This window comes from Geotrypetes seraphini, chromosome 4 (genome assembly GCF_902459505.1).
Source record: "Geotrypetes seraphini chromosome 4, aGeoSer1.1, whole genome shotgun sequence".
Classification (NCBI taxonomy): domain Eukaryota; kingdom Metazoa; phylum Chordata; class Amphibia; order Gymnophiona; family Dermophiidae; genus Geotrypetes; species Geotrypetes seraphini.
The window spans coordinates 62,730,488-62,754,675 of NC_047087.1; the positions used below are offsets into that span (position 1 = coordinate 62,730,488).

The following is a 24,188-nucleotide window of genomic DNA, read 5'->3' on the forward strand; positions in this document are numbered from 1 at the left end:
TCCTCTCTTCCCCCTTCCCGCCGACCATGTGTGCCATATCCCTCCTCTCTTCCCGCCATCCATGTGCACTATCTCCTTCCTCTCTCCTCTCTTCCCCTCCCCTCACCACGAGAGCTACATGGTCACCGGCGAGGGAGTAATTCTTTTGTGCTACTCGCAGCCGCCTCTGCACTTTTTTGCCGCAGTCCACCCAAGTGGAAAAAGGAAGTGGCTTCGAAAGGGGATGGACTGCGACAAAAGAACGGTAGAGAGGAGGCCACGGCAGCGCTGAAGAATTGAACAGTGGCTTAGGGATTTTTGTCCTTCACTACCCGCTCCCCCCTGCCCCAGATTGACATTGTACTTAACAGTTCTGGGACTCAGGAAGCCGATGCTCTGTGCTGGTGAAGGGCCTTGAACATCTGTACGTGCTCAAGGCCTGCTGGCTCCCATCCTTTCCGGTATTCTTGTAGGGAGTCCTGCAAGCCTTGAACAGCGCAGGCGCTCAAGGCCCTTCACCAGTTCAGAGCATGGGCTTCCTGAGTCCCAGAACTGTAAGTGTGATGTTGGTCTGAGGCGGGGGGAGTGGCTATTGGACGATAGGAGTGTCGGTCATCAGGGTGAGAGGAGGAAGATAGCAATTCCAGTCATCAGGGAAGATGATAGTGCTGGTCATCGAAGGGGGGGTGGGGAGACAACCGTGCTAGTCATTGGATGGGGTGGAGAATAGTAGTGCTGGACATTGGGGGTGGGATGATATGGGGGTGGAAAATATCAGTGTTGGTCTTTGGGTGGGGAGGGGAGGAAAAAAGCACCATCAAAAAAGAGGCTCGAATATAAATAGAGGCCCTCATTTTTGGACCATTTTTTGGACCCAAAAATCTCTGTTTATATAAGAGTATATATGGTAGATCCCTATTGTTGTTGTATTTAGAAAGTTGCTGTACTCCCCACTCATTCTTAAATGCATTTGAATTAATAAACCAAACATTAAGCATATATTGCTGCATATGAATTTATGCGATTATAATCGTTCTGTGATACTCATTCTTATGTGTTTTAGTGACCACATTTAAGCTTTCGTATTCTTTTTTGAACTTTAGTTTATGCCTGTTTATTTTCCTAATGAAGAAGAGAAAAGAGATCCACTTCTGTTTGCCAATGCTGTTAGAAGTAAAATGGCAGAGTAAGTATCAAAACAAAAGCTTAAAATTGTATTAAAATCTTATTGTGATGTGAACTCTGAAATTCCTTGGAAGAGTGAACTTTTCATTTAATCTTTCTATGTATTCTAATGATTCCAGTGGGGGCCATAGCAGGAGCGTTCACGTCACGACCCCTGTCAGATTAATTGAATCTGCGAATCCTGCTGGAAACCATATCCCTTCTGTCTTGCCTTTTAGACATATGTTATGCTTATTTCCATATGGATTTACTGCAGACCCTTCACTATTTTATTGATCTTTCTCTGTACCATTTCTGTTTTTGTTATCCTGATAGGCGCATGGCCTCTAAAATTGAATATGATTTTCCAGATGGGATCTCATTAATGACTTGTACAGAGGTTTTCATGCTTCTCTCTTTGGAGCAAACTCCTTGTATCATTACACTGTTCATTCCTAACTCAGTCAACCACTTTGGATCACATACTTTGGTTATTTAAATCTCTTCTGTAGGTTATCTAATGGCACCAGTATGTACTTCTGGTCTAGATTTTTGGTCACCTCCCCACCCCCTCTTCCTCCACCTACCCATATTTTTTCTAGAGGTGCCTCAGCTGTAAACCTTGCCACCTATACCGGCAAGGCATATAGCTTAGAGAGCCAGTAGAGTATTCAGGGTGGGGGGTGGGGGAAATCCTGAGGCAGTGCCAGTCTGAAGGGAGCCTTCAGTGTATCGTATTACTGTTTTATTGATAACCAGCACTTTTTCCCTTAGCTAGGTCGCGTATTACGCAATAAGCACTTTTAAAGGGAAATTGTGCTCCAGACGTGAGGTCAATCCGGGCGGCCAGTGCTCGCGGTGTGCTTGCCACTGTGAAGGGAATCCTCGTTGGCTTCAGTTGCCAGCGTCTCTTTGTGAATGCCTTGCATGCCGGCAGCTGAAGGAGGAGAAGCCCGGGCTTCCCCCAGCCACCAACAGTCAGGGAAATAAGGTTCCCTTACCACCGAAGCAGCGGGGGACTTCTATCAGCTGCTGCCGGCTTTAGCAGCTAGGGTGGTTCGGGCCTCTTAGTCACTACAGTCCTTGGGGGAGGGGGGTGTTTTTAGGAAGGCTTTACTCTGATTTCAGTAGGAAGCACCTCCCATTTTGTCTGTAGCCTCAGGTGACAACCGGGAGCTTTTGAGCGATTTCAAACATGATTTAGTTTCACGGACATCTTTAACAGCATTCCAGTCTTTGTCTTTTGAGTGAGAACCTTACCAAAGTTACAGCTGGGTCTCCTGAAGCAGATAACGAAACGGGGCCGCGTTGGGATCCTATAGGACTTTTCTCATAAGATAAGTGATATCGCTATCAATTGGTCCAGTGACACATGTTTCAACAAAGTAATAATATCAGAAATTACGTTGGAATTATAAAGTATAAAACCTTTTTTGAAAAATAGAAATTGAGTTCACCATCTCTCAGAAAGTGATTTATTCAAAATTAAGTATGCTATGACTGGACGGTAAACTCTTGCCCCAAGAGAGGGTTGTCTCTCTCTTCAGAGTTTCACTTTTCTGAGCGTATTTCAAAGTACAATCACTTTTCTGAGCTAGTCAGTCTTTTTTTTGATCAAAGATAGATGCAGAGCAGAAAGTGAAGGAGAGAAAACAATTGATAAGAAGGCCCTGGAAACATAGTTAAAAGCACCAAACAACAAAGGTAGGGAAAATTAAGTTTTCAAGTTTTATTACCATTTGATGAATCGCTTATACAAATTTCTAAGCGATGAACAATTTAAAAAGCCACCAGTTTGTGGTCTCACATACAATTGGATATAAAAAACAACATACAAATTAAATAAATCAATTAACATTTTTACAGTCAGATTAAAGACAAACATGATTGAAGGGGAAAAGGGGGAAAAGTTACAAATTCATTTTATATTGGAAATTACAAAAAAGGAAAAAGACGGAAGGGAGTTAATGGGGTTAATATCTATAACAAATGATTTTATTTTCAATATAGTGATTGAAATGTGTCAGTTTTGAGAATTTATATCTGCTGTATGTATTGTGTATATGAAAAATGAAAGGAAAAAAATGCATTACAATTAGTAAAGGGGATAGGATCTGGGAAAGAGCTTGGGTTGGTTTAGGGCGGAGCTTGAGAGGTCTGTGGATGGGGGTACTTAGCTTGAAGTAGTTGAGAAACAATGCTGTAGGCAATCAGCCAGCGCCAGTTCCTCTCCTTCTCACTCATCCTCTTCCCTGTTGGCACCCCCTCAGGGCCCGTATGGAAGGCCTCTGTGCATGCGCGGATGTCAATGTGATGTTGCATGTGCATGATGTCATCACGGCAACATCCGCACACTTCCGGGTGCCTCGATCTGTAGCCACAACATGCAGTCCTTGCTACATTTTCCAACTTCGTTGTGGCCCCGGATCATTTTTGAGTTGTGCAGGCCTGGTCTAAAAGAGAGAAAATTAGCAGGTAAGAACCTAATTTCTCCATCCTGCTAGATTCAAGGTACCTTATTTCCTTTATCAAAATATTTATTTATTAATTTACCTACCAGTGAGATAAGAATAAGGTGCTACTTTACAGCCTCATTCTAATTTTCATTTTTTATGTAAAGGGACATCTACCCTTCCTCAGTCATCTAGGATTACAAATGTTCAAATTTTGATTTAAAAAAAAAAAAATCTTTAGATAATTTCCTTTGAGCTCCCTAAATATCCTAGGATGTATCTCCCACCTGTCCCCATAGTTATGTCCATTTTTAGTTTTGCTTTTTCCATTCAAACTTTCTGTTCTATAAAGTATATGGGGGGGAGGGTTACTCTAACAAAAACGCTGTGGAGAAGATGTCCAAGATACAGGCTTTATTGACGATATGGTTATAAAGTTCGCATAATAAAATGGGTCCTAGACATTTTATTATGTGGATTTTGTGATTGTATCTTAAATAAAGCCTACATCTTCTCCACCTTCTCCACAGCGTTTTTGTTTTTGGTTGCTCTTTGATTCTGTGGAGTACCAGGGTCAATTTCTGTTTGTTTGGGGTTACTCTACCACCATAGTTTTTTTTGTTTACCTTGCCACTTATTAAGGATCTGCCCTTGTTTCTCTTTCTATACAGAAGTATATATTTAATCTGCTTCTTTCTTGTCCAGCCACACGCTTTGCTGTCTTAATACAATCTCTCTCTTTTTTTTCTTTTACTTACTTAGACAAAAAAGGGCTGTGTCACTTTGGTTTACCACCTTAGCTATCTTTTTTTTCTGCTGTTTGCTTTTACAGCTCTGATTACTTTCCTGGTTTCAGTTTTTTTGGGTTTGTTTGGTTTATTTGTTTTTTTAGATTTCCTTCTTTCTGTTCCTTTTACTTTGAATGTATCTTTTGCACTGTTAAGAATCTGCAGTGTCGGCAAAGTTTGTAATTTAAGTATGACTTAGCCAGAGTATCAATTCCATTTAATTTCAAGAAAGTGGATTGGAAGAGCTGTGCCAGTAACCTATTTGTCGTCATCAGAATGATTAAACCACTGCTGAATGTCAAGCAAGATATGAAAGTAGTAATTGTAGAGAATAGTGTACTGCATTTGAACTGAACTCTGTAATCTGTGCCCTCAAGAATAGCAGAGATTTCTGGTATGGATAACAATTCACAGAGATCATCAAGCAGTTGAAAGCAATGAATTCTGTTGCTTTATACAGTATGTCCAATACATGTATACTGGTCTTTAGATCTTGAAACAAGAACTATTGTGCACTTGGGTAAGAATGCTGTAGATTTACATTGCTACTGTCACCTTTATATAGCATTTAATTTTAAACACATATTATCCCAGAGTTCTGACTACAATGAAACTGCAGTTTCAGTCTTTTTTCTTATAAGAACATAAGAATAGCCTTACTGGTTCAGACCAATGGTCCATCAAGCCCAGTAGCCCATTCTCATGGTGGCCAATCCAGGTTACTAGTACCTGGCCCTAATCCAAGGAGTAGCAATATTCCATGTTACTGATCCAGGGTAAGCTGTGGCTTCCCCCATGTCTTTCTCAATAACAGACTATGAACTTTTCCTCCAGGAACTTGTCCAAACCTTTCTTAAAACCAGCTACGCTATTTGCTCTTACCACAACCTCGGGCAATGTGTTCCAAAGCTTAACTATTCTCTGAGTGAATTTTTTTTTCCTTCTATTGGTTTTAAAAGTATTTCATAACATAGTAAATTTCTAGACCGCATAGCCATAAGTTCAATGCGGTTAACAAAAGATTATGCTATGAGAGAATGCAGGAATAGCATGATATACAGAAATCTAATTGATCAAGAATTTGGAAAAAAATTTTCAATAGTTTCTTGAAATGTTCTTAAGACGTGGATCTAATTAATGATGGATGGAAATGGTGATCACCAAAAAAGTGTCCTTCAACTCATCTGATACACGCAAATGCCTTTATTCTTCCAAAATCTTGTATATACATCCAATAACTCAATGACCCAACATGCACATGTTTCGGCCCAACCGGCCTGCCTCAGGAGTCTTATGAGTGTTCAACGGGTGTATCAGAGAATTGTATGAAATACAAAGAAGCAATCACCCTCTACATGCGGCTACTCCAAAAACTTGTCTTTGAAAGTTCGTAGGAAGTGCTAGCAATTGTTTTTGTGCTTTTGAACTTGTGGTTTTGTTTCCCCTGTTTCATTTTGGAAGGAAATCTTTGGTAGGAAAGACAATGCCCATATTGTTTCTTACTGTTACAACCCTTGGCTGAAGGGAACGTGAATAGGGCATGATATTTTCTACTATTCTCATGCGCCATGATAACAAATCTGTCGGCAAGATATAATGGGGCAACACCAAAAGCAACTTTATAGTATAAGCATCCCAACTTAAAGATCACCCGGGCAGCTCATAATAATAGGGGGTAACATGGTCATACTTCCTCAGACCATAAATCATTCTTACTGGTGTATTCTGAACCAGGGTCAATCTAGCCAAATTTTTCTTAGTACTTGTCAGATATACAATATTACAATAGTCTAGTATATTCAGAAGTAGTGTCTGCACTAAAATTGTAAAAGCAGCGGCATTGAAGTAGGATCTGATGATACATAGTTTCCATTAGGTATAATAACCCTTTTGAACCATTGTGTCTATCTGATTTTTCATGGTCAAGCACTGATTTAAGAACTCCCAAGATTTTAATTGTAGGGCTTATTGTATATGATATTGAATTCATCTTAATTATTTCCCTGTAACTTCGAATGTCCCCTAGTCTTTGCAATTTTTGACGGAGTGAAAAATCGATCCACTTGTACCCGTTCTACTCCACTCAGGATTTTGTAGACTTTAATCATATCACCCCTCAGCCATCTCTTTTCTAAGCTGAAGAGCCCTAACCATTTTAGTCTTTCCTCATACGAGAGGAGTTCCATCTCCTTTATCATCTTGGTCACTCTTCTTTGAACCTTTATTAGTGCCACTATATCTTTCTTGAGATAAGGAGACCAGAATTGATACAATAGACAAAGTGCAGTATTTTGTACAAGCTGAAGACGATTAAGTTGATATGAGGAAGATGCATGGCCGGAGAAAGGGCTGCTTTGTTTCCCCCTTGGTTGGTTGTACTAGTGGCTCTGGATTGGTTGCACCATCTGTGGTATGTGTATCTTATTCATCTCCAGAAAGACAAACATCAAGCTGCCAGTACATGTGAATCTTTTCAATCAAGGACCAGTCTTCATGGAGAATCTGGAACACTTTGGGCTTATGCCATAGCTTTTGAGCACAATGAACATGCCTGCACTGCCTTCTTGGTATGCAAATCTCTTTCATGTATGTTCATTGTGGATATCCAGAAAACCTGGCCTGCCAGTAGATCTCGAGGACTGGACTTGGGCAGCCCTGGTCTATGGGTTTGAAAAATCAGGATATGCTTTTGCAGGTGCTAGATGTCAGAAGAACTTTGCTCCACTATTTGGAAAATAACAATGACTTTCGTCTCTGACCACCTTTCCGTTCTAATCTAATACAAGATTTCTGAATTGCTCTAATTCCATTAGTTCAAAACAATTTACATAAAAAAGAAGCCATAAAATTCTGTAGGAAAATACAATGGATAAAAAATGTCCTTACAATTCCATGGAGCCCGGTATGGACAGCATGAAAGTGAACTATCACTAAGTTTTAAGAAACTTCGTGACTGCCCGCACTACACACGTGCGAGTGCCTTCCCGCTCGATGCCCGCTCACAGTACCTCAGTTCTTTGTTTTCCGCAGAGCAAAGTCTCTTTTGGACTGACTCTCAGCATTGCCTTCCCGCTTTCGCATATTATCATCTTATTTTATCTTATTTGTTTTCTTTTAGTTTATCTTATTTTCCAAAAGAAAGAACAACTGGGCTTCAGTCCTTCAGTTCTTTCTTTTTTTTCTTTTCCTTGGCGAGTTTTCCTTCCTTCAAACATTGAGTTCAATCTCACCAAAGAGATTTTTCCCCCATGTCTAAGCCTGTGATGGGGTTTAAAAGGTGCTGCAGGTGTCAGCGACCCATTTTGATCACCAATCCTCATAATTGGTATATCCAATGTTTAGTTCCTGACTACCGAATAGTCTTGTATTCGGTGTTCCACACTGAAAAAGTACTCCATTTAGGCCCATCGAATTCAGCAGGAGAAGCTGTTTGGCTCGAACATGGACTCCAGGATATCAGAGTCATCGATACCTCCTGCATCGATATCGGCATCGTGGAGTCTCTTCATCAAAGAAGTCTAAGGATTCTATTTCCCAACAAGTGTCAAAGGTCTCTACAGCATTGATTCTCTTGATGCATGCCGCTCATAGACACCATTGTTCTACATCGCAAAGTGTCTCCCTCTCTAGGTGTGCAGCCTTGTCGAGGTCACCCTCTTCAAGACATCCTACTGCCCACAAGTTACTGGCTAGTGAGCTTTCAGTACCGATGCATGCTGCTCTGCAGCGGTCGCTGGCTTCGGCATTGAGTTCCTTGATGCAGGCCATAAGACGTCATTGTTCTGTGGATCCTTCAGTTGTGCATCTCCTTTAAAGTCACCCATACCAAGACAATCTGTGACACCAACGATACCACCTGCTGAACCATCAGTACTGGTACAATCCTTCCGGCAGAAACTCGACTTCTTCACAGGGAGATTGCCATTGTTTTTAAATTGCATTGTATGCGTCTTCTGCAATCAACTCCCTCGGTACCGGACCCTTCGGAACATGACACCTCGAGGCTCTGCTACTATTGATCCATCACAGCATCAAGGATCTCTTCTCTTTTTTTCATGGCGCCGATATCATGTTCCAGTCACGATACCTCTACAACTTCTACATCGTCTCAACATTTGCCTTCAAGGAATTGATTAGCTACGGCACATCATATGACCTCTTCTTCATTGGATCGTTTCAAATCAAAACAATCATCTGTTTTGAAGCATTGGGACACTTTGGGCTCCTTATTGGATCGGTACCGGAAGCGTCGCAGGGCTTCTTGTAAACATCCTTTTCAAGGGGATTTTTCTGGTTCCACTGACTCACAGTATGAGGTTTCTTTTTCTGAACCTGAATTTTATGACCCCACTGCTTATACGAGGGTCATTTCATAAATAATGCACACTATTTTTTTTAATTTACATGTTTTATTTTTTTCCAAGTATTTCTTTACAATCCTTCAATATAATCTCCCTGCTTTGCAATGACCGAGTCCCAACGTCCAGAAAGCTTCATTATTCCATCCAAGACACCGTTTTTGTTCAGTTGCTAAATGGTTTGGGTACCGGCGGAAAAAAGCTCTTCCAGAGATTTAAAACAATGTCCACGCATAGGTTGTTTCAACTTTGGAAAAAGGTCAAAGTTTGGTGGACTCATGTCTGGACTGTAGGGAGCATGAGGTAACACCTCCCAGCCATATTTGCATAGTTTGGTCCAGACCAGCCAATGGCCATTGAGATGCTGTGGGGTGATTTGAAATGGACTGTACATGCAAGAATCCCCTCAAATATCAAATATCTCACAGCTGAAAGAATTCTGCATTGAGGAGTGGGCCAAACTTTCCTTAGACCAATGTCAGAGACTGGTAGATGGCTACAAGAAGTATCTCACTGCAGTCATTTCAACCAAAGGGTGTACCACTAGCTATTAGGGTGTAGGGTGTCCTAATTTATTCCTCAGTTAAGAGTACACATTTTTGTGGATATTGTTTGTTTCATGAGTAAATCAAGGAAAAAAAAAAATTTGTTTACCTGCAATTACATCACTTTCTTTTCCAGAGATTAAAAAAAAAATTTTGACATCAATATGTGAACATTTCTTAAGAAAGAACTGAATACTGAGGAGCTTGACTAAAATGGCGGTCTGAAGCTCTCGAGGAGATGCCGTACTGTTGGACGTCAGAACTTTTGCCACTTACCCGATGGTAAAGAGGAAGTCGAAGCTCCGGGTGTTCCCAGATGAAACTCAGCCTGGCCCAATGGATGTCTTTGAGCGTGGCTTGCGGACACCACAACCAGGAACTTCTTCAGCTGGAGGCTGAGGCGCCGGAGTTCTCCTTTGAGGGTGCCACTCTGTCCCCGGATGAGCGCACGCCGGCGACCCGCCCAATGCAGCGGAAGAGCCGTTGGCTCGGGACGTTCTCCTGCCAGCTCTGGTTTGAGGCAGGATGAGCTGCAGGAGATGTCAACACAGCGATCAGCAGGGGGAGCTTGGCCGACCCATGAGGTTTCTGCGGTGGCTGCTGTGGACACAGGTACTTTGTTGACAACAGGGACTTCTGGAGCAGAGTTGTTTCCCCTGAAGAGACCTGAGATAATCAATTTAGAATCCATCTGGAATGCATTGTTAATTTGCAAGCCTCTCTGGGGAACCAAATACAACAACTTTCTACTAATTGTACTAAGGTACTTTCAGAAAATCTAGAACTTAAAAATAAGGTAACAACTTTGGAAAATAAATCTGAAGATTTGGAAATTCGGATGAAAACTTTGGAAGCACAAGCTTTAACTTGGGTTAAAGACAGCGCAAACTTACATTTCAAGCAAGAAATGCTGGACAATTCCATTAGGAGATATAACTTGCGGGTTATTAATTTTTCCAATAACTGCTTCAGTTATGTTTAAAAGATATGACTGAGATTCTGAAGGTGCCAGAAACTTCTTACCCACCTCTTTCAAAGATATATTACCTTCCAAAAAGAGTTAAGTCTCAAAATCCAAACCAGCAGAATTTATCTGCTGATCGCTTGGATCTAACTAATTTCCTCAAAGTCGGAGACTGAGGTTCAGGTTGCTGCTACTTTGATGGTATAATTTGCTATTGATTCTGATAGAGAATGGATGTTGAAATTGTTTTTTAAACATAAAGATGTTCCATTTATGACTGATACTATCAGAATGTTTCCTGATGTATCTCGCTCTACCCAGAAAAGATGAAAACAGTTTCTTATTTTAAGACCACAGGTTGCTCAGCTAGGGGCTACTTTTGTTCTACGTTTCCCCTGTAAATGTGTAATGGTTTATAAAGAGGACAGATATGTGTTCTATGATCCACAGCAGCTATCTAAATTTATTTCCACTAAGAATAATTCTTGAGAATTATGGGTATGTCTGGTTCTTATTAGCTCAGAAAGAATAGTTCAAGAGCAATCAGACTGCATCTTTTTTTCCGCTTATTTTATTTGCTTATTTGTTAAAGATTTCAGCTCATTATCAGTTCCTCCGCCAGTTAATGGTGGACTAACTATACTCTAATAATTTTTTTTTTCTTTTTTCAAAATTCCTAAATGTTAATCCTATGTTTTGTTTGTTTGCTTAGACTGTATTTTTTCTTTTGATTGGGAATTTGAAAACTGTCAAATCTTAAAATCAATAAAATATATAATTATAAGAAAAAACTGAATATTTCATGGGGTGTCCTAATTTTTTCACATGAATGTAGATATAAGGACATATCACGATCTATCATCAGTGTAGAGCCTGTAAATTGGGTCCTTCTCCATATCAGAACTTTGCACTGCTTTATTTTGAGGCAAGATCAACCAAGTTTGTCTTGAAACATGTCTTCCACTGTATTATCATTGTGTTATATGGTATTTTCCTGAAGGCATCCATTTACTACAACTAATTTTTTTTCCTATACCTGTTCTTTCATAAACATTTCCCACACAACTTATTACATCATCTCCTTTTTGATTCTAAAAGGCCCGGAGGTCTGGGAATGGCTATAGGAGAGGAGGAGGCTACTACATGTTTTATGATGGTTTTTCTTTTGCTTCAGCTTTCTTCAATCAGTCTCTAGACCAGTGGTTCCCAACCCTGTCCTGGAGGACCACTAGGCCAATCGGGTTTTCAGGCTAGCCTTAATGAATATGCATGAGAGAGATTTACATATAATGGAAGTGAGAGGCATGCAAATGTGCTCCATGCATATTCATTAGGGCTATCCTGAAAACCCGATTAGCCTGGTGGTCCTCCAGGACAGGGTTGGGAACCACTGCTCCAGACTGATGTTTTTTTCTCTATAGTCTGCATTTACATGTTGCTGCATTCTAACATCAGTAGGCACATTCCAGACTTGTTCCTACTAGGTTTTCCATACAGGTCTTTTCTATTTCTTTCATTTGTTTTTCTTAATGCACAGTTTTCTGTGTTCGAACACTTCATCTCCACTACTCCTGGTATGCTGAGCTGCTCAGGATACAATGGACTCTATATCCGAGAATAAGCACATTTGGACCTAGAAAATTTCTCAACATTTCCCCCTTTTTTCTGTCCTCCTTTAATCGCTAATTGCCAATTTGTTGTAGACAGTATTCTCCTCATCGTCTAGTAATGGCTGCCTCTCTCCTGGGTGGTTCGGACCAGTCCCTCTTGGGGGGTGGGGCCTTCAATTCCTCTCATTGTCAATTTAGGAATTTTGAAAAAAAAAAAAAATTATTAGAGTATAGTTAGTCCACCATTAACTGGCGGAGGAATTGATTCTTCTTCAACAGGGATCGACCCTCTTGCTTCTTGTAGTCTATGGTGGACCAAACAGCTGTGGTTCTTCTTTCTTTTTCAACCTTGATAAAGGTTACTGTCAAGAGTCGAAGGTCTGTTTTACATATTAGGACCTCTTGGGGTGGCTTTAGCAGACACTGCTCTCCTCATCCTACCAAACTATTTTAGCGGTGTCCAGATAACCTTCTTTATCGCACCACTGTAAGGAGTGGCAGAGATGGGGGGGGGGGGGTTTCCTCTGTTTTCAGCTCTGATCTTATCAAACTTTTATTCAAATTTGTATCCTCTTTTGTGGAGTATTTTTTTTCCTACCCCTCCCACTTAGCTCTTTGCCTATGGTTGTAAGTATTTTCCATGTTCCAAGTCAACAACATGCTTATCTTCTGGTTTCCATCTTTGTAATAGGTTTTGTTGACCTCCACCAGTCTCCGGTGGGTTGCAGTCTTCCACGGGTTTTCATCAAACGGTGGGACCCATCACTTGTCCTTTCTCTTTTCGACAGAGGTCTTTGACATCTCCGTCACTTCTGCATGTAGCAGAATTGGACTTCCAGAGTGGGGGTGAAACCCATCCTGTATAGTTTCTTTTTTCACCAGGATGCAGTATTTTTTTCTGGACCCCTCGTTTACTCTGGGCAACAGGGGTCACAGAGTATAGTATCCATTTCATTGTTGTGCTTCAATCTTTCTCGCTAAAGCCCCATTCTCACCCTGGGAGAGGACCCTTCATATCTTGGACTGCAAATGAACCTTGACTTTTCTATTACAAGGTACTCGGTCTTATAGAACTTATTCTCTCCTGTTCATTCACCTTTGTTACTCACAGGTTGGGTTAGTTAGCCTATCCCTAGAGTTCCATTTCTGGTTTTCACTTTTCCGTTGTACGGCAGTTTGAGGACTTTCTGAAAGCATGTAAGATCAGTTACATTTTTCCGCCTTGTATGTCTGCCTTGTATGGCAGTTGGTCCTCAGTTTACATGTTCATCCTCACTCTTGTCTGGTATTTTTATCCAGAAGAGAGGGTCACTTCAGCCAAGTAGTTTTTATAACATTGTTTTCCTCCATTGGCCAACTCTCCCTCCATCCCATTGCAGTAAGCTAGGGCAGCCCATAAGTGAGAATGTGCTGCCTGCTTGTCCTAGGATAAAGCACAGTTATTACCGTAACAGGTGTTATCCAGAGACAGCAGGCAGATATTCTCACATCCCACCCACCTCCCCTGGTTGGCTTCATAGCTTGCTTACGGAACTGAAGTGGGTGTCAGGTGGGAAGGCACTCGTGTTTGCGTGGTGCAAGCAGTCACAAAGTTTCTTAAAACTTAGTGAAGTTCACTTTCATACTGTCCGTACCGGGCTCCGTGGATGACATCACCCATATGTGAGAATATCTTCATGCTGTCTCAGGATAATACCTATTACAGTAAGTAACTATGCTTTACAATCTATCACATAAAAATGTTTTAGACGCTCTGGGAAAATTCTAATAACTAATTTCTGTCCTGATTTGTATAGGTAAATCATTCCAAATAACAATATCAGCATATGTAAAAGTATTAAATTGGCACTTAAAATGTATACCTCTAAAAGGGGGAAACTGCAATAAAAATGTATTACTCAATCTATTAGATGAATAATGCAAACGTTAAAAGAACAAAGTCAAGTTTTCAGGATTTCCCCAATGAATATGCATGAGATCTATGTGCATGCACTGCTTTCAATGCATATTCATTGGGGAAATCCTGAAAACCTGACTGATTACGGCCCTCAAGAAGGGACTTTGAGATCCCTGCTCTATATAATATGATGAATCAAACAGTTTTTAAACTTTATATGTTCTCTAAGCAGCCAATGAAGTTTCTTATAAAATATAGAAACACTATCACATTTCTTCAGTCAGTATATGAACCCCACTACAGTATTTTGAATCAGCTACAATTTTTTTAAACTATTTTGAATTTAAGTTCAAATACAAAGAATTACAATGATTGAGTTATGATAATATCAACATCTGAACCACCAGTACAAAATGATAAAATAAGATTTCACCAATCTCAGCTGTCTCATTACAAACGGGTTTTTTCTTCCATAAATTTGCGATTTGATCCTTGTATGTCAAGGAGGGATCCAAAATAACCCCTAATACTTTGCTGTTTGTTTGTTTTTCAACTTTAAGAGAAGCTCCAGATTCCAATGTGATCAATGTAGGGATCAACGATAACTGCTTATTAAACTATAAAACTGTTGTCTTATTTGTATTGATTTAGTTGATTTAGTTTACCAGACAAAGCCCATCTATCAAGTTTTCCAATACAATCCCTGATCTTAATATTGACATTTACAATATCCCTATCCACTGGAATTAACCAAAAAATGTAATCAGCATAAGAGTAAAAGATGTTCACCTGACAAAAACAATGTCTGTTCAGAACTCATAAAGATGTTAAAAAGTACAGGAGAAAGGGAGGGGACAGGGATATATTATAAAATGGTGCTGACATGGATTTGTGTCCTAGTTTCTTCTTTGTTAGGTTTACTAAAGTATGTTGGCTGATTTCTTGTTGTTGCCACTTGGTGTTAGTTTTTCTTGTTGTTCACCAATAATAAAAAAATTGTTTCAACCTAAAACAGTAGAAAAGGAAAAAAAAGAAGTACAGGAGAAATAGAAGACCCCTGTGGAACTCCACAAAAAGAGTTCCAACTTTTAGAGATCACACAATAGCTCCAATTTGTAAAGAAATTCTTTAAACCATTTAATAACTTATCCACAAAAACCCAAATTATTTAATCTACTTATTAATAGTGAATGATTTACTGAATCAAATGCTGCACTAATATCAAATTGTAGCAATATAGATTGGCAACCCAAACTCGATCAATATTTTACTCATGATGTTAACTTTAACAATAATAATTCAGTGTTATTTTTAGGTTAAAACCCAAATTGAGTTTCTAATTGGGCTGGCTAGACAAGACAGATCAGCTTCCAAGGCATCTATTTCTAGATGGATATGTATGTCAGCTTTTATCAGCATACATTTGACTATGGCAAACAGCCCCCAGTGTCACTGAGAGCATTCTACCAGAGTTATAGCCTCTTCATAGGCAGAGTCTCGGGCAGTTCTGCCAGAGGAGATATGTAGGACAGCTACATTATCTACTCTCCATTCCTTTATGAAGTTCTACAGAGTGTCTGTAGTGGCTCATGAGGACGTTGCGTCTGGGTCCTCAGTTTTGCAGGCAGACTCATCTGTCCCGCCCTATTAATAAGATACTGCTTTGGTACATCACCATTTGTCTGGAATCTTTTACCCTTTGCATTACAGGGGAAAATTAGATTCTTACCTCCAGTAATTTTCTTTGTAGTATAATAGAAGGGCAAAGGATTCCGGATGCCCTGTCCTGTCAGTTACTTTACCTGCTTACTGCCTCGGGCAGATCTGGAGGATTCGTAAATGGAGATCTTTTCCAGCCAGTTGAATAAGAGAGAATGAATTTGATAAGTCTTTAAGAGTTACAGAGCTGTTAGTGCTAGTTGCACTCAAGGGGGGTGGATTGTTGGTTCCTCCTAGCGTTATATATTGTTCACTTTATTTTTACAGAGCAGAAATGTATTGTTGGGGAGGTTTCCCTTTTTCTCTCCTTCTGATTTCTCATATTATAGTGGTGATTGATTGTTTTAATACAAACTGAAGGTGGCAATACAGTCCACTGAAGAAGGAGGTGAAGCTGAAAGATGTAGATGACATCCTTCTGCAATCAATTTGCGATCAGTGGTATAAAACCTATAATCTGGAATCCTTTGCCCTTCTACTACAAAAAGTTATTTTTGTAAGAACCTAGTTTTTCCTTATTCACCGTTGTTGAGTTAGTTATAAATACCACATTCGAAGGAGCAAAAATAAATTACAGCCTCCCACGGAAAAGGGATTACTGTACTGAGTTCTTTTAATATAGAAGTTTTAAAAAGCAATGTATGGTAGTTATCTTTTCAATCTTTCTGGCTTAATTTTGTTTTTTGCGTCTTTTTCTTCATAGAGCTTTGGGTGTACCAGTTACAGATCATACTTATGAAGACTGCAGATTAATGGTCTCAGCAGGAGAATTGACATTGCCTATGGAAACGGGCCTGGTTGAATACACTAAAGTTAGCAAGAAGCTAAAGTAAGCAGTTTTGCAGTTTATCTAATTCAATTTGTACATCTGATCCACTTTATGGCCTTCTCTAGTTTTTGAAGGTTTACCATTTTTTCCCTTTATATTGAATATGTGCTAAGATATTTTGTAAGCTTATTACAATAACAAACAGAATTGCAGTGCATCATTGTTTAACTATAATTAACATGGGAATATGCTTTGCTTTGAAAACTGTAAGCATGTTTCTGGGACACTCCATCTGGTTTCTCCTCAGAGGCCTGTCTGATATGGGTGGCTGTACAGCATAGCACTCCAAGTCAACGAAACACACAAGCCCCTCCACCACTACAAGTTGCTGTCCCTTTGGAGGGGCTGACTTCTTTTTTTTCTGTCTCAACTGCCAGCATCTAGACATTTCTTTTTTCAGTTGGTTATACGTGTATGTGTTCATTTATTGCACTTATCTTTTACCTTCACTACAATGGCACCTTTGGGCTTCTCTGCAGACTAAGTAATAAAAAGGAAATAACTTTGGATATGAACTTTTCATACTCTTTCCAGGTAGCAGGGGATATACTTTCTTGAAGCCCAAGCACATCACTTGAGAGATTGCAACTTAAGCTGTAGAGCCAGTTGTATGTTCCACTATTAAATGCAAATTTTTATTATCGCAAACATGATCTGAGAATATGGAAGTGAAACTGCAAGTAGTTGCACAATTTCCACTCTTCAGCTTCTACTTGTAGTTCAAGCTTATCCTACACTACATTTAAGAAAAATACTAGAGATGCAACTAAGCATTGAGTGCAGTATACATAACTTGCTTACTTTCCAGCGGTGTAGATTAATTTAGATTGCACATCAGAAAGACTTGATTTACATCATAGTTTTCTACAGACTCAAATATTTACAACCAGATATCATTGGAATAGGCCAGTTCTTGATATACTGCTCAAAACAGTCCACTACAGAGTCTCACCTAACATCTTGTGTAGGTGTTAGATTGGGTCCACCCATTCTTTTCAGAGCTGCTGTAGCAAAATGATTGTCTTTACTAGGGGTAGGCAGGTCAGGTTGTCAGAATATCCACAATGAATATGTATGAGATGGATTTGCATGCACTGCCTCCTTGAGATGCAAATCTATCTCATACATATTTATTGTGGATATCCTGAAAACCTGACCTACCTATGGCTCTCAAGGACTGCAATTGCCTAATCCTGGTCTATACCATTCTCCCAGCAGAGCTCAGAATGGTTTACATAAATTTATTCAGGTACTCAAAACATTTTTCCCTGTCTGTCCCGGCAGGCTCACAATGTATCTAATGTACCTGGGACAGTGGGGAGATTAGGTGACTTGCCCAGGATCACAAGGAGTAGCGTGGGTTTGAGCTCACAACCCCAGGGTGCTGAGGCTGTAGCTTTAACCACCGCACCAAAATCTTATGGAAATATTTAGCAATTTCAATTACATAACTATTTCTGGGATACTGAAGTCTTTGGCTAGGAGGTGCAGCAAAATGAGCACTGCAACCATATGTTAGGTTGATATTCTTTTCATACTCTATTAAATTTCTTACAATTCAAAAGAAAAAGGAAACCAATTCCATGTCACGTAGACCAAAACAAGTGGGGAAGGGCAGCGCACATCAGCCTTAGAAACAAAGATATTTGTTGTAGATTTTCAGAAGTTTAAGAAACTTCTGAAGACTACATATTTCAATAAATATGGCAGATATTCTCACATCCCACCCATCCTCAATAAATGTCTTTTCTGGGTTATGAATGTTTTTGTGTTGATATGCTGTAGTGACATAAAGTATGGCTGATATGAAGGAACTGCTGTTATTGTTTGTATCATATGCGCTGTATGTTATTTTTTATGATTGTTTTTTATTTTGTAATACCTCCTAGTTATAGGCGGTTAAGAAATATTTTATTTATTTATTTTTGAAGTTTAGTTTTTAATGCCAACAAAAAGTACAATACAATTTATATACAAATAATGATAATCAACCAAGCACTTATAATCAATCAGTATCTATACAAAAGATAAAAACTCCCTCCCCCATCCATCATTACTATCAGGAATAATACCAAAACAAAAGATATAGCCCCCGCTCCCACCCCCCCTGTAACTAGCTTTAAAGGTGAGACCGGGAGGCCAGGGGGGACAGCCAGAGGATGCTAGAGAGAAAGCGAAACATGCAGGTAAGTCAGCTGGCAGGCACCTCTCTTCTTCCTCAGTGTGCCGCGGCATACTTGGAATCTCAGGAGGCACACTAGTATGCCTTGGCACACAGTTTGAGATACACATGTCTTAGATATATGTTCTAGATCAGATGCTATAACTGCTCAGTGTGCTCTTCAAAACAGTTTGCATCTTAATCTTCAATCCACCTTAAATATATTTTGCGAGTTGCTCTGTGGAAGAAATGTTAATACAACCAGTCCTGAGCTGTGGAGTTGCTATCATATAGCTGCTTGGTCCATAGTGAAAGCAGGATTGCTTACCTAAACTGGGGTTTTCCATAGACACTAGCCTTCATCATCTCAGGGCCAGAATAAACGGTAGGCCTAGTAGGCATGTGCCTCAGGCCCGAGGAGTTCAGGGGGGCACGATGCGCTGCTAAAATGACGTCACATTGTACCCAGGTTATGAGGCTGCAGGCGGCAGTGGTGATTCTGTGTGCTTTTTCCCTACCTCAGCCGACAATGTTATTGTTGGTGTTTGGCTTCACCGTGGCCTTCGTGCTGCATCGTGGCTCGTCCGCTCACTGCACACTGCTGACTCCATTTAATTCCCCCCGCCCGCTCGCTGCCGCAACCCCAAAAAGGCCAGGCGCGTGCAGTCATTGCACGCCGCTAGCCAATAATCCTTCCCCTGACATCAATTCTGACATTGGAGAGAAGGGCTGGGCCAGCGATTGACTTGCCCGGACATTCTGACATGAAAATTGACATCAGGGGAAGGCTTATGGGCCAGCGGGTGCATTTGCTGCACGCACCCTAGCCCTTTTGGAGTTGTGGCAGCAGCAGGGGGGGGGGAAGAATTAAATCAGCTGCCGGTCGGCTTGGGAGCAGGCAGGCTTCGGGTAGGGAGGATTCTATGTGGATCCCTGCTCTTGCCATGAGACTGGACCCACAGCAGCACTAAATGAAGTACAGTGGTACCTCGGTTTACGAGTGCACCGGTTTGCGAGTGTTTTGCAAGATGAGCAAAACATTCGCAAAATCGGCACCTTGGAAACCGAGCGCTCTTCGATTTGCGGGCACCCCCCCCTGCTGCCATCGGGCATCCCCCGGCGGGGGGGAGGGTGCCCGATGGCGGCGGGGGGGGGGTGCCAGTTCAGGGGGAGCAATGCCGGTTCTCGTGGGGGGAGGGGGGGGAAACATATCAAAGCAAGTTTCCCTTACTTCCTATGGGGAAACTTGCTTTGATATACGAGCATTTTGGATTACGAGCATGCTCCTGGAACGGATTATGCTCGTAATCCAAGGTACCAATGTATATTTAAACATTCCTTCTGCTGCCATCAGACGGCTGCATGGTTAAAAAAAAAAAGAGATTATGTGTAGGCAGCCTCAATCAGTCTGAGAGGAGAGCTGAGGGGGAGGAGGCAAGGAGTGAAGAGCCAATAGGAATAGGCTATGAAGGAGTGAAAAAGTACTGAACGAAGGAAGGGAATGAGAAAGAAGAGACAAAGGAAGAGAAATATAGGATTGGAAAGAGGATTAAAAAGTATCTGGAGAGAGGGATGGAGTGAGCAGAGAAAAATGTGGTGGGAGAAAGTGGAAAATAAGAGAACAGTGAAGAGTAGAAGTAGAGAAGCAAGAAGGGGAAAAGAAGTAAACAAGAAAATGGGTAAATGGGGGTGGGGCATTGTGGAGTGAGGAGGGGTATTGTGGGGTAGGGTTGGGCTGGGGCAGGGGGCTCAGTGGACTTGTGTGCCTAGGGGCCCTCTATGAATTAATCCTGCCCTGTACCCTCTCTATCGAATACAGTTATGTGAATTTGAATGCAGCTAGTTTGATAACAGTGGAGCGGTGGGGGCAGCATAAAAGAATAAGAGCATGCCCTGTACATCTTTGAAACTTGTTTGAGCTTTACTAAGTAGCAATCCTAGCAGCTGTCAGATATACGGTACTAACTTTCAGCATGTCTGCATTATGCCGAGTCTTGTGGAGAACCACAAGTAAATAGTCCTGCTATCTCTCTCACCAGCACTTATCCAGGAAGGGACAGCTCCTACCCAGATAAGTACTATTGAATATCGACCCTTTTAGAGTTTAACTTTTGAGCATATGTAACGAGCAAAGCTTTTATAAAGGTACAGCAATACCAGAAGCAAAATAGCTGCTGTCCTCCTTTGTAGTGTCTTCTGAAAATTCTTGGAGTGTGACCCAGCAAGCTATACAAAACTTCTTATAGCATATTCAGCAAATAACATATAATTGGAAAGACTATACTAGGTCAAACTATAACTTTTGGTGGAATTCAATATGTCATTTATATAAAATGGAAAGATTGTTAGCAATACAAAAAGGTTCTTTTAATAAATTTAGGGATGTGTGGGGGCCATTAATAAGATACTATAATGATTAATAAGATATATATAGCATTTATATTGAATACTGATTATTTAGTGTTTTTCCTTATGGAATATTATTGAGGGAAGGGAGGGTGAGTGGGTAGGATATGATAATTTAAATATTAAGAAGATTAATGTTGGTATATATGATATATGTTCGAAAGATAAGAAAGTAAAGGGGAGGGGGATAAAGTTTTATTGTATCATTATTGATGTATTTCAAGTGATGTGATGTATTACTATGTGATTTATTGTACACTTGTTATCTAATATAATAAAACGGTAAGCCGCGCATGCGCACTTCCTATGCGTGCGTCCGTTTTCCGTGAGCTGTAGCGACCTATAGGAAATGCGGATATGCGGCTTACGGTCTGGCCTCACAAGGCAAGACAAGTTCACATGTGCGCCCTTCCCTGCTCTCCACCTGCGGAGCGCCGGCTGCCAACCGCTAGCACCCCCTGCCCTCTCCGTCGCCTCCCGGCTCCAGCGGCGTAGGCAGCACTTTAAACACGCTGCTTCGCGCCCTTCTCTGCCGATTTCCTCTACCGTGTCTCTGATGACATCATCGGAGACAGACGCGGCAGAGGAAATCGCCAGTAGAAGGCCGCGAAGCAGCGTGTTTAAAGTGCTGCCTACGCGGCTGGAGCCCCGAGATTTGTCGGCGGTGGGAGGGTCAGGAGCAGGCCGGATCGACAACGGCAGTAAAAGAAGGGGAAGGGACCGAACGGAGCAGGGAAGAGAAGGTAAGAGAAGGGAAAGGGGGAGCAGGGAAGAGGTACTATTGGACAGGGGGAGCAAGGAAGAGGGACGGGGAGCAGGGAAGAGGTGCTATTGGACCTGGGGAGCAAGGAAGAGGGGCAGGGGGAGCAGGGAAGAGGTGCTATTGGACCGGGGGAGCAAGGAAGAGGGACAGGGGGAGAGGGAAGAGGTGCTATTGGACTGGGGGAGCAAGAAAGAGGGACAGGGGGAGCAGGGAAGAGGTGCTACTGGGCCGAGAGAGCAAGGAAGAGGTGCTATTGGACCGGGGGAGCAAGGAAGAAGGACAGGGGGAGCAGGGAAGAGGTGCTACTGGGCTGGGGGAGAAGGGGGCTGCGGGGGGGGGTAATTGGTTTGGAGCTGGGGCTGTGGGAAGGAGGCTTTACTAGCACCCGTTAATGTAACGGGCTTAAACACTAGTTTGAAAATAAAATGAATAAAAATTTTAAAAAAAAAACAACTTCTTATAGCAGCTCCAAAAAAAGGAAGATCCATGATTGGAAATTCCATACTAAACCATACCAGTTACTTTTCTGTCCTCTAGTACATCATTGCTCTTGAATGTAGACTTTATGCCAAAATGTCAAAGTATTCAAGAGTATGCTTTTTCATCTGGTAAAGAAATGTTATTGCAACTTAGGAATCCTATCTTAAAAATATATGTTGATGTGCACAGTGAGGCTTTCTTAGGAACCTGTGTTTTCTTTTTCTTTATTTTTTTAGGCTAAACTGGGATAATATCAGACAACAGCTGGAAGAATTTGCTGAAATTGCAAGAGCATCAAAAGGTGGACGGATTAAAATTGAGGAGTTTGCCAGTTTCTTAAAGATTCCTGTGTCAGATACTCTCCGAGAATTGTTTCTACTCTTTGATAGGGTAAATATCTTTGAATTCAAATTTTGTGGTTTGTAGTCTTTTGTGGTGAGCAAAAACAGTGCATAGTTATGGCCAGTAATGTTATGGACATCTTAAAATTATGTGAGGTTGACTGTGGATCTTGCACATTGAGCATGCAGAGTTTGTTGATATCATGAGTTACCAGCTGTAAACAAATAGATATCTACTTAGAAGGAACCACACACAAAAAGAAAACAATGAGGGAATATTTTTTCACAGAACAGTTTACTGCTTAATAAAATTGATTGATGCAGAGAATAAAGTTATATTGGGTGAAGGTAAGGGACAGGATATGTCACAAGTTATTGGTAAACGTCTTCATGTGCCTTCAAAAGTTGGCTCCCCAAACATCTGGTCCAGAGTATCGTGCCACATGAGTCGGCTCGCTTGCTTCGGTATACTGAGCATTTGGTTTTCAAGATTTCTATTCTTGACTACCTAATATAAGTCACATTGCAAAAGAGCGATTTATGTTAATTGTACTATTCTGCATGCGCATTTGTTTAGAAGGCTGTACATAATTGGGTTTTAAATCTGCTAGCTAAGTCATTTTGAAACAAGAATGAGTGGAAAAACAGAGTTGTTTACTTCACTACTGTGGCATCTCTTAATCAATCAATGGCTAAAAGTATTGATTCTACCAAAGAAGCTCAATGTCTGTCAGGAAACTTTGATTTGAAATTCTTACATAAACTTGTTTTCTGATCATGAAATTAAAGTGTGTTGAGAACTAAAATGTTAGATGCTTCATATGGCAGTCTCAAATATGAAAATAAGGCTTAAATACGTCTATTTCTATTTTCATAGTAGCTGGCACTTTTAAACTTGTAGATTCTCTTTTGTGATATTTATTAGATTAGGAAAATGTGAAGTGATCTTCAACCATTAAGCATAGTAAACATGGGACAACTTTCTCAAAGTTCAGAACTACAGACTATTCAATAGTATTTTATTTGACACCTGGAAAACTTTTAAATTTATTAACAAATTAACAGATATTCCAGTAGAGAAATCCACTCATCAATCCATATGGCTAAACTCTAAGGTTCAAATTGGCAAATCTGGGATCTTTTGGAAGCATTGGATGCAGGCAGGCATATGTACACTAGATGATGTGTCACATGGGAAATTGCTTGAGTTTTCACGACTGCAATAAATATTTGGTATTGTTAACTCTCAAAATTATAAGTGGTTGCAGTTGAAGCAAGCCATTCAAAAGGGGTTCCCTGATTGGCAAAATCTAAAAAATTATTATAGTTTGCAGGTCCTTTCCTTCCAGACAGATTCTCTGGGGCACCAGGCTGCTCAGTGGTATAAATTAATATCTGGATTTTTGAATAAAAAAAAAACCAAAAAATGTTACTTTTTTTGTATTGCACTATTGAAGTTTGGAAAATCAATAAAGAACTTAAAAAGAGTACAGACTAACCCTCTTTAAAATTTTACACTAAATTAATACTAATTCTGTGTTTCTGTGTTGCCCGATAGGCCGATATAGTTCAATCTTTACAGATGGGTCTCACTGACCAGCAGGTGGAGACAGACCAAAACTTGGTTATAGTATATTAGCTGAGGCTCCCTCTAGCAACCCAGTCTTTCTCAGTCTACAGCAGTTAGAGGTAGGAAAAATCTGGCTCCCTCTGTTAGGCCTGTTGGAATTT

At 40.7% G+C, this 24,188-nt stretch overlaps 1 protein-coding gene across 3 annotated transcripts in view; it reads left to right on the forward strand.

The window, feature by feature from the left end:
* LPCAT2 (lysophosphatidylcholine acyltransferase 2) overlaps window positions 1–24,188 on the forward strand; it is a 224,545-nt gene that overhangs the window by 163,065 nt on the left and 37,292 nt on the right. For all 3 annotated transcript variants that reach the window (XM_033941429.1, XM_033941430.1, XM_033941431.1), the window contains 3 exons: window positions 1,083–1,165; window positions 16,181–16,306; window positions 22,353–22,506. In XM_033941429.1, coding sequence (XP_033797320.1) covers window positions 1,083–1,165; window positions 16,181–16,306; window positions 22,353–22,506 — 363 coding nt within the window. The remainder of the gene's footprint in view (window positions 1–1,082; window positions 1,166–16,180; window positions 16,307–22,352; window positions 22,507–24,188) is intronic.